Here is a 12,121-nt window from a genome sequence, read left to right as displayed (position 1 = left end):
GAATTAATCCGTACAAGAGATGATGGTTGTGAGTGTTTGAAATTTCGGGACAATATGTTACAATACTGATACGGGTGTAGCAAAGATGTCGAAAATCTATTTATAGTAACAGTGACCTCATGTTTTTAACCTAGGTGGTTGAAACATGACTTCGTACAGGAGAGGATCGATGGTTGTGAGTGTTTTAAGTTTTAGCACAGTATGATAATTAATGGTGTTGGCAGAAAATCTATTTATAGTAACAATGACCTCAACTTTTACCCTAGTTGGTTGAAACATGACTTCGTACAGGAGAGGATGGTTGTGAGTGTTTGAAGTTTCAGCACAGTATGATAATTAATGATGTTGGCAGAAAATCTATTTATAGTAACAATGACCTCAAGTTTTACCCTAGTTGGTTGAAACATGACTTCGTACAGGAGAGGATGGTTGTGAGTGTTCGAAGTTTCAGCACAGTATGATAATTAGTGATGTTGGTAGAGCCAGGACATTGTTTGGTATCTACATCAGATTCTGTACGTGCATGTTGACCCCTATATCCTCTCGTCGACTCCTTAATGAGAACTCATTCACGAGGGGATAACAGACAATCCTTCAGTTTATAATCACAAGAATACTCATATTAACTTGTATATTTTCTTCAATAATTTAACTGTTATCTAGCTGTTCTGTAATTTTATGTAATGAGCTGTTTCCTACTAAATTGTTCCGATAATTATGACCTCATTAACATTATTTAGTAAAATTATTTATATAATATTAATTGTTTTGTGCATTTAGTTTTTTCAGAATATAATAATAAAATCGTCTTATTAATATAATTATTTATAATATTGTATATTTCTGTAATTGTGCCATACATGTTTTTGTCTGCTCCTGTATAAAATTGCAATTTCAGCTTTTTTCTATCAGTTTGACATATTTTTACATACAATGTATACAGGAAATATGATTTTGTATATAGTATATCAGTAATTAGTATTGTGGATCCATCTGTACAAGGAGATATAGGCTCAGATGTTGTGCTACATGTTGTTTATTACAATGGACTTTTTATGTATTTGTTACTTTATATTCTAGCCATTTAAGTCAAATAATTTGTTAATTACTGTGTATAAAAGATGCAGACATCATTCAATAAACTGTGCCAAAAGAAAATAATTTGAACTCCTTATTTAATATAAATGTGTAACAGGAGAGGAGAAAATTTAGCGGCCAGACCGCGGTTTGAACCCGGGACCTCCGAACACTAGCCGGATGCTCTACCAATTGAGCTACCTGGTCACCGATGATCGACCCAGTCCAGTCCCGCTACAAATGCAAGGGAATTCTAGGTTTGCAAACCGATCAAGTGTATTGCTTTGTTTTAGGACTAGATGTCATTAATGGCAAAAAACTTGCATGTAAGGACGTCTTACGGTGGAGTATCTCACAGATATACATATACAAGGTTACTGACATTATTTTAAGTGTCACTAATCATCAAGTTGTGTATGCAGTACATACATGTATATCTCTTGGATAAAAGTATAGTTTCTATTTAATTGTTATTTATAGAAGTGATGTTAGATTAATTTCCTTGTAAATATTCTTTCTAGACGAGTACTGGATCTTATAAATTCCCAGTTACATGGTCCTTTGTAGTTGTATTGCCATTGGACCTTGTGAACATGATCAGTTTAGTAAATATGAACAGATTTTCATAAACTTGCAGTCTTATATATACATCAATAAAATCTTGGATGAGTTTGACACTGGGACTGATTTGGTGCAACTAACATTGGCTATTTGCAGTTTTATTATCATTGAACCTGTGAGCAATAACTTCAGGATAAATATGAATAGATTTTGATGAAATTTGGAATGCTGTGAGCCTTATATCAATTAAGATCTAGAATGATTTCCTCATTGGGACAAATCTGATTGTAATAGTTATGGCCCTTTGCAGTTTACTTGTAGGTCTAGGATCATGATATTGGGCAAGTAGCATGCTGGGTTCTAATTAATTACCCTGGAATACTTTCAAGGTCACAGGGGTCAAATAGGTTAAATCTTAATATGACTGACTGAGGATGCAACAGTTACCCTTGGACATTACTCCCTAAGTGGTGACATGGTAAAGAGTTGGTGTATCTAGTAGGATACAACAATTACCCTTGGACATTACTCCCTAGTGGTGTCATGGTAAAGAGTTGGTGTATCTAGTAGGATACAACAGTTACCCTTGGACATTGCTCCCTAGTGGTGTCATGGTAAAGAGTTGGTGTATCTAGTAGGATACAACAGTTACCCTTGGACATTACTCCCTAGTGGTGTCATGGTAAAGAGTTGGTGTATCTAGTAGGATACAACAGTTACCCTTGGACATTACTCCCTAAGTGGTGACATGGTAAAGAGTTGGTGTATCTAGTAGGATACAACAATTACCCTTGGACATTACTCCCTAGTGGTGTCATGGTAAAGAGTTGGTGTATCTGGTAGGATACAACAATTACCCTTGGACATTGCTCCCTAGTGGTGTCATGGTAAAGAGTTGGTGTAACTAGTAGGATACAACAGTTACCCTTGGACATTACTCCCTAGTGGTGTCATGGTAAAGAGTTGGTGTATCTGGTAGGATACAACAATTACCCTTGGACATTGCTCCCTAGTGGTGTCATGGTAAAGAGTTGGTGTAACTAGTAGGATACAACAGTTACCCTTGGACATTACTCCCTAGTGGTGTCATGGTAAAGAGTTGGTGTATCTAGTAGGATACAACAGTTACCCTTGGACATTGCTCCCTAGTGGTGTCATGGTAAAGAGTTGGTGTGTCTGGTAGGATACAACAATTACCCTTGGACATTGCTCCCTAGTGGTGTCATGGTAAAGAGTTGGTGTATCTGGTAGGATACAACAATTACCCTTGGACATTGCTCCCTAGTGGTGTCATGGTAAAGAGTTGGTGTATCTGGTAGGATACAACAATTACCCTTGGACATTGCTCCCTAGTGGTGTCATGGTAAAGAGTTGGTGTAACTAGTAGGATACAACAGTTACCCTTGGACATTACTCCCTAGTGGTGTCATGGTAAAGAGTTGGTGTATCTAGTAGGATACAACAGTTACCCTTGGACATTGCTCCCTAGTGGTGTCATGGTAAAGAGTTGGTGTGTCTACAGTAGTATTCTGATCGGGTCCAGTTTGAAGTGTGATTGGAAGTTGATATGAAGTGCTACTGGGCTGTCTCTGTGTCTAATTGGTGTTAATGTTCAAAGAAACAGAATCTAAGTTCACTTAGGTTAAATCTTAGTCTAAATCACTATACATCAGAACTTGGGTGATTGATAAGGCCCAACAAGGGCCTCTTGTTCAAGGACATAAAACAATACACTTTTATAAGTCGTCGATAATGATATTTAATATTTCTGAAATATGTACATAATATGTATTATATACATGTATCTAATAACAACAGTTATATTCCTCAGTATTTCACTTTAACTTGACACCCCAGGTGACTTCAATTTAAATGTTTTTCAATTATTTAATTAATAACTGCGACCTTTTTGTTTTTATAAATTCCATAACGTGTTTAGTAGACAATGGTACATTTTTTATACTTATTAAATGTCTACTACATAAATTTTTTTCTTAATCTTCAAGTATGGATATCTCAAGAGGTCCCTGGGGTAGTTGAAACATTTCATCTTTATAATTATTCTTCTTCACTCTGTTTTAAGCTATTTTCAACCAGGAACTTCAACATGATTCCTTAATGTAATTTGTCATTTAAATGATACAACAGATCAAAATAGATCTGACATCAATCTGTTTCAGAGTAGTACTCAGGACTTCAAAGTTATAACTCAAAATTGATGTGATCTCAATTTGTTACAGCGTAGCGCTCTTAATTATAACAGTACAAGTAGTACTCTCAAAAGTTATAGCTCAAAATTGATCTGATGTCAATTTTTTAGAGAAGTACTTTCAAAAGTTATAGCTCAATATTCATCAAGATGTAGATTTTGATGGAGAAGTACTTCAACAGTTAGAGCTAAAAATTGTACCAGATGTCAATCTATTATGGAGTAGCACGGTTAGAGCTCAAACTGATCCAGTATTCAATCTGACTTACAGAGTAGCACTCCAAAATAATGTCAGTGAAAAGTACACTGACTACCTGTATCCAAATGACAGGAGGTTTTGCTCTTTAGAAACTGATGATGTTTAATAATTTCTGTAGGAATACAATTATATTATAATTCATGTAGCGCTGAGAAATTGTCAGAATATTGTAATAAGGTAAAATTCAATGATGTTACAGTTTTGATCAAAAATAAACAATCATACCTTGATCCCCAGGGGTGTCAATTCAAAAGGAAAATGTGACTCCTATCATCCATCAGCTATTTTGTGTCAAATATAAGGACATTATATAATTTTCATATCCATTTTCACAAAACACTACAGGATAATTTGGTTAAGGTTATATATATATCTCGCAGAAAGAAAAAATAAACAGAAAAGAAAAAAAATCTTTATCTGTGATTGCACATCAATTAAGTTAATTTTGGAAATACCAGGACATTTTTCTAAATTCCACGATATATTGTGGCCATTCAAGAACAGTAAGTCATCTGTCATCTGGTAGATGACTGGTGTCCTCTAAAATTTCTCCTAAGTAAAGCTTCCAATACATCACAGACAACATTTGAAACTATACAAATTCTGTGAGACTTAATCAGGAATAATCATAAGATGAGGAAAAATAAATATATTATATATCAATGGTACATATGAATAAATTATCAAATATTTCAAATACTAACATGAAAATCAAGGATGAAAATGATATGTCATGATGAAACTGAAATTATAAAAGCAGTTTAAACCCAAACATTAAGCCATGTATGGTACATATGTTTATTTATCTTACATACATGTACAAAATTCTCGGACACTTGACAGAACACAGACAAATTGTTAAAAAGTTTGAAAAGCTGGAGATATGTTTTTTTACATATACATGTAATAAGATATTGTGACCATTTAAATTAATTTGTCAAAGCATTTCTTACATAAAATCTATGTGCATGACAATTGTGTGAAAGAAATATGCAACTGATTTTCGCAATTCCACATTGACTCATTTAAATGATCTAGTAAGAGCTATACATCATAATTTTTATTTCAGAAAAAAATACACCAGCAAAACTGACAAAAACGGTCAACAAATTTAATCTCGATTCCATTTTTATCTCGCTCTTCAAAATTTTTTTGAAAGACCAAACAAGTTAAGGGTGATTAATTTTGTTGTTATTGTTTTATAGGCGTTATATTTCACATTGAAACCAATGCACTGTCAAAGGAGTTTTACAGGTATACAAGTAACAACTGGAAATACTTAAACAACTGAGAAATAAGGTAGAAGTTTGTTTAGCATTGATAAGAAAATCAATTGGAAAACCTACTTTCAATCTGCTTTCTTCCTCCAGTACACAAATATTTGGCACATGTTTTGAACATTAAAATGGAAAAAGTCAAGATATATGTTGCTCTTGCAATGCACACACTTTTCAACAAAATATTAATACATTTGTTAAGTGGTCCTTGACCATTTGTTACATTGTTTCTACAACCTTCATTCTTACAACCATTAAACCATATAACAGAAACAAACAATTTAGGAAAGACTGCTATAGACAGGGGTATTGGTTTGTTCTGTTTACAGTTGCTGTTACAGCTGTTCATTGGTCAATTCCGGGTCTGGAAACAAACCATTCTGATCAGAGTTACTTCCCTTGGTTCAGGCAGTAGTGGTATAGCTTGACGGCCGATTGGGGCCGAGAATGGGGACAAGCAATGACCTGAAGGTTAGGGGTCACCCTCTACATACAGGCTGGATTAAGGTACGATCAGTCATTTTATTGGTAAATGTACATTATATGTGTAGTGATATTCCTATAAATGTATTCCAATAATTATGTTAACACGACAGGAAACTTTTGACAGGCATGTAATCAGGTGGAATTAGACCTCGTATACGTATAGGAGTACTGTAAATGTAGCATACACATATTGATGTAGTGTCCAAAGCATGAATTTAGACACATCAGTCAGAATTTTAACAAGATACAAAGAAAATACAGAGATCTTTTTAGAATAAAGAATATCTGTCAAATGGTTTTGTTTATGACTTTCAGAACTTTTAACACATATCAAACAAACTCAGTCTTCACAATAATATATTCTCACTATAAGATGTTTATCATTTTAAAATGCAACACTTTGATCACAGATACAAACAAATGTAATAAAGCTAAAATTTTGTTAAAAGGACTTTGTCAAGAGTCATGCATATATCTTAAAAAGTGCACACACAAATTGATCCCGTAACATACAAACCTCTCTATGATAAAACATTGACGTCACTCTTCATGTACAGTCAGTGTTCTACCTAATCAAACCTATATGGTTTTAACTGCCTTTTCAATGATGATTTAGAATGATGAGTTATATGTTTAGAGGGCTCTTATGAAAAGACATTTGTATTAAAATCGTACACAAGTTTCTTATGGAGATCTGTAAAACCAACCATATATTTGACATGTGTGCACTGTGTAACAGAAATCTACAATTTTTTTGTTGTTGTTGATCCCAAACTGCTATTTATCCTCAGTTCAAAACATACCAGTATTTGACCTAAATATATACAGTGAAGAATACCTAATACCAACAAGAGATCCCAAAGGGATCTTGGCGCCTACCATTGAATGATCTTTATTGGTTCTATGTCAGATTGATCTTCTCTCTACTTTCTTTTCTTTCCCTGTCCTTTTATCATTCAATAAGAGGCCTAATGGGCCTGTACCGTTCACCTGGTTCTACAGCAATTTTGAAGTTGATCTAGGTCATTTTTGCAGAAACTATGCTGATTACTACTTTATTCAAATATCAGTTAGGCTAGGTTTATTCATGTCAATGCATTTTTTAGTCTGTCATTCCAGCATGGTATTTGCCCAATATCAGGGATCTTGGCTATGGAAAAATCAGTTTAAAGATTGAAGCCTATTTGACCCATGTGACCTTGAATGTAGGTCCAGGTCTTTCATTTGAACAAACTTTGTAGCCCTTCACCCCAGCATGCCACAGGCCCAATATCAAGTCCCTGAGCTTCTTGGTTATTGAGAAGAAGTCATTTGAAGATATTAGCCTATTTGACCACTGTGACCTTGATTGTAGGTCAATGTCTTTCATTTGAACAAACTTGTAGCCCTTCACCTCAGCATGCTATAGGCCAAATATCAAGACCCTGGGCCTCTTGGTTATTGAGAAGAAGCCAATGAAACATTTTAGGCTGTTTGACCCTTGTGACCTTATCCCAGCATACTACAGGCCCAATATCAAGTCCCTGGGCATTTTGGTTATTGAGAAGAAGTGGTTGAAACATTTTAGGCTTTTTGACCCCTGTGACCATGAATGTATCACTCATTTGAACAAACTTGGTAGCCCTTCACCCCAGCATGCTACAGGACCAATATCAGCTCTTTGTGCCTCGTTGATATTGAGAAGAAGTTGTATAAAGGAAAAGTTGCTGCCGGATGGCTGGGAATCTATGAAAGAAATCTAAGAAAGTTTTAAGAACTTTCTGAGAAATAGCATTTACATAATAAATCATCAAATTTCAACTGTTAAAATCCAAGATGGCTGCATGTCGGCCATTGTTTTTTTTCCCTTTTCCCCTGATTATTCTCAATCAAAATTGAGCATGCACGTGTAGGGATCAAAAAGGGAACTTCATATAAAATCTGAGAAAGACACATGACAAGTTTGAGAAAAAGAATGAATGCCAATGACTAGCCAATACCACATGATATATAATACATATTTAGTCTTGACAAGAAACAATGTACAATGTACTGTACGTCTCATCAGTTTGGAGCAGTCTGGACAAGATACATCTGATCAGTTTGGAGCAGTCTTAAACCAACTTATTATGAATGAGACCAGTCCTTGGTACACGGCCCTATTTAGTCAGAGAATAGCAGGACTTAGAAAGAACATCCTTGAGTACCTCCTTCAATACGAGGCTCACAACATAATGATCTACTCTCTTATGTAACTATGATTGTTTACGGATGGACGAAGAGACAGACGGGCATGAGGAATCACGGACAAAGGGTGATTTGAAAAGATGGTCATGGGCTAAAAATAACAACATATTCCTCAATTTATCAGACAGGAATATTCTAACCAAAATGTCAGTACGACAGTTCACAGACAGTGCACTAATAAATGAATTAATTACAGCGACACAGCATAAATATGTACTGGCATTCACTCATACACCAACACAAGGATGTCCCCTCATTCACCAAAACAAGATGTCCCTCATGCTCATATACCAACAAAAGGACGTCCCTCATACAGCAACACAAGGACGTCCCTTATACACCAACACAAGGATGTCCCTTATACACCAACACAAGGATGTCCCCTCATACTCCAACACAAGGACGTCCCTCATACACCAACACAAGGATGTCCCTCATACACCAACACAAGGATGTCCCCTCATACTCCAACACAAGGATGTCCCTCATACTCCAACACAAGGATGTCCCTTATACACCAACACAAGGATGTCCCTTATACACTAACACAAGGATGTCCCTCATACTCCAACACAAGGATGTCCCTCATACTCCAACACAAGGATGTCCCTTATACACCAACACAAGGATGTCCCTTATACTCCAACACAAGGATGTCCCTCATACTCCAACACAAGGATGTCCCTTATACACCAACACAAGGACGTCCCCTCATACACCAACACAAGGATGTCCCTCATACACCAACACAAGGACGTCCCTCGTACACCAACACAAGGACGTCCCTTATACACCAACACAAGGATGTCACTCATACACCAACACAAGGACGTCCCTTATACACCAACACAAGGATGTCCCTCATACACCAACACAAGGACGTCCCTCATACTCCAACACAAGGACGTCCCTTATACACCAACACAAGGATGTCCCTCATACACCAACACAAGGATGTCCCCTCATACACCAACACAAGGATGTCCCTCATACTCCAACACAAGGACGTCCCTTATACACCAACACAAGGATGTCCCTCATACACCAACACAAGGATGTCCCCTCATACACCAACACAAGGATGTCCCTCATACTCCAACACAAGGACGTCCCTTATACACCAACACAAGGATGTCCCTCATACACCAACACAAGGATGTCCCTCATACTCCAACACAAGGACGTCCCTCATACACCAACACAAGGATGTCCCTTATACACCAACACAAGGATGTCCCCTCATACACCAACACAAGGATGTCCCTCATACACTTACACAAGGATGTCCCTTATACACCAACACAAGGATGTCCCTTATACACCAACACAAGGATGTCCCTCATACACCAACACAAGGATGTCCCCTCATACACCAACACAAGGATGTCCCTTATACACCAACACAAGGACGTCCCTCATACACCAACACAAGGATGTCCCTTATACACCAACACAAGGATGTCCCTCATACACCAACACAAGGATGTCCCTTATACACCAACACAAGGATGTCCCTCATACACCAACACAAGGATGTCCCTTATACACCAACACAAGGATGTCCCTCATACACCAACACAAGGACGTCCCTTATACACCAACACGAGGATGTCCCTCGTACACCAACACAAGGATGTCCCTCATACACCAACACAAGGATGTCCCTCATATACCAACACAAGGACGTCCCTTATACACCAACACAAGGACGTCCCTTATACACCAACACAAGAATGTCCCTCATACACCAACACAAGGATGTCCCTCATACTCCAACACAAGGATGTCCCTCATACACCAACACAAGAATGTCCCTCATACTCCAACACAAGGACGTCCCTTATACACCAACACAAGGATGTCCCTCATACTCCAACACAAGGATGTCCCTCATACTCCAACACAAGGATGTCCCTTATACACCAACACAAGAATGTCCCTCATACACCAACACAAGGACGTCCCTTATACACCAACACAAGGATGTCCCTTATACACCAACACAAGGATATCCCTTGTACACCAACACAAGGACGTCCCTTATACACCAACACAAGGATGTCCCTCGTACACCAACACAAGGATGTCCCTTATACACCAACACAAGGATGTCCCTCATACTCCAACACAAGGACGTCCCTTATACACCAACACAAGGACGTCCCCTCATACACCAACACAAGGATGTCCCCTTATACACCAACAAAAGGACGTCCCTTATACACCAACACAAGGATGTCCCCTCATATACCAACACAAGGACGTCCCCTCATACACCAACAGAAGGATGTCCCCTCATACACTAACACAAGGACGTCCCTTATACACCAACACAAGGATGTCCCCTCATACTCCAACACAAGGATGTCCCTTATACACCAACACAAGGATGTACCTCATACACCAACACAAGGACGTCCCCTCATACACCAACACAAGGATGTCCCTCATACACCAACACAAGGATGTCCCTCGTACACCAACACGAAGATATCCTATCCAAAAACACTGTTCCCCAGACATATGCATTAAAAACAAAGTCTATCAAAGTTAATATCACAAATAGCACTTTTTTAAACACTTTAAACAAAAGTATTTCTGTTCCCACGGATACCGACTTTTTCAGCAAATTGATCCAGCAGCATCCCTATTCCACCAGCATCACGACCATGCTTACACACGATTTTGTTAGCATATGCATTATGGAATATTTTTCTAACAGAGTCCAACTTTTTCCATCGGGTGGTTTCCTGGAGTTCTGTTGCTTCACAGCATCTACAGTCAGAAAGTAATATTAGTATAAATGTAGGACACAACAGATATTAAATACCAAACATTTACCAAATTATGACATCTTGCCAACATATATTAAATACCAAACATTTACCAAAGAATGACATCTTGCCAACATATATTAAATACCAAACATTTACCAAAGAATGACATCTTACCAACATATATTAAATACCAAACATTTACCAAATTATGACATCTTGCCAACAGATATTTAATACCAAACACACTGGTGTTGTATATAGTAATTAGTTGGGTACACACTGGTGTTGTATATAGTAATTAGTTGGGTACACACTGGTGTTGTATAGTGTAATTAGTTGGGTACACACTGGTGTTGTATATAGTAATTAGTTGGGTACACACTGGTGTTGTATATAGTAATTAGTTGGGTACACACTGGTGTTGTATATAGTAATTAGTTGGGTACACACTGGTGTTGTATATAGTAATTAGTTGGGTACACACTGGTGTTGTATATAGTAATTAGTTGGGTACACACTGGTGTTGTATATAGTAATTAGTTGGGTACACACTGGTGTTGTATAGTGTAATTAGTTGGGTACACACTGGTGTTGTATATAGAAATTAGTTGGGTACACACTGGTGTTGTATAGTGTAATTAGTTGGGTACACACTGGTGTTGTATAGTGTAATTAGTTGGGTACACACTGGTGTTGTGTATAGTAATTAGTTGGGTACACACTTGTGTTGTATATAGTAATTAGTTGGGTACACACTGGTGTTGTATATAGTAATTAGTTGGGTACACACTGGTGTTGTATATAGAAATTAGTTGGGTACACACTTGTGTTGTATATAGTAATTAGTTGGGTACACACTTGTGTTGTATATAGTAATTAGTTGGGTACACACTGGTGTTGTATATAGTAATTAGTTGAGTACACGCTGGTGTTGTATATAGAAATTAGTTGGGTACACACTGGTGTTGTATAGTGTAATTAGTTGGGTACACACTGGTGTTGTATAGTGTAATTAGTTGGGTACACACTGGTGTTGTGTATAGTAATTAGTTGGGTACACACTTGTGTTGTATATAGTAATTAGTTGGGTACACACTGGTGTTGTATATAGTAATTAGTTGAGTACACACTGGTGTTGTATATAGTAATTAGTTGGGTACACACTGGTGTTGTATAGTGTAATTAGTTGGGTACACACTGGTGTTGTACATTTGTATATAGTAATTAGTGCAGTACACACTGGTGTTGT

General features: G+C 37.2%; 1 protein-coding gene across 2 annotated transcripts in view; it reads right to left on the bottom strand.

Moving 5' to 3' along the window:
- Positions 1-3,377: 3,377 nt before the first annotated feature.
- LOC117331285 (myotubularin-related protein 14-like) overlaps positions 3,378-12,121 on the bottom strand; it is a 34,302-nt gene continuing 25,558 nt past the window's right edge. Inside the window, exons 18-19 of one of the 2 annotated variants that reach the window (XR_004533456.1) lie at positions 7,989-10,870; positions 3,378-7,900 (exon numbers count right to left, since the gene is read on the bottom strand). Coding sequence is in view for 1 of the 2 variants with exons in the window: in XM_033889897.1 (XP_033745788.1) it covers positions 10,678-10,870 (193 nt within the window). In the remaining variant the exon portion in view is untranslated. Of the gene's footprint in view, positions 10,871-12,121 lie in introns of both variants that reach the window. The other variant, XM_033889897.1, reaches the window with a different exon arrangement.

This window comes from Pecten maximus, chromosome 7, assembly GCF_902652985.1.
Source record: "Pecten maximus chromosome 7, xPecMax1.1, whole genome shotgun sequence".
In the NCBI taxonomy this organism is placed as follows: Eukaryota; Metazoa; Mollusca; class Bivalvia; order Pectinida; family Pectinidae; genus Pecten; species Pecten maximus.
This window is presented reverse-complemented; position numbering and strand designations above follow the sequence as displayed.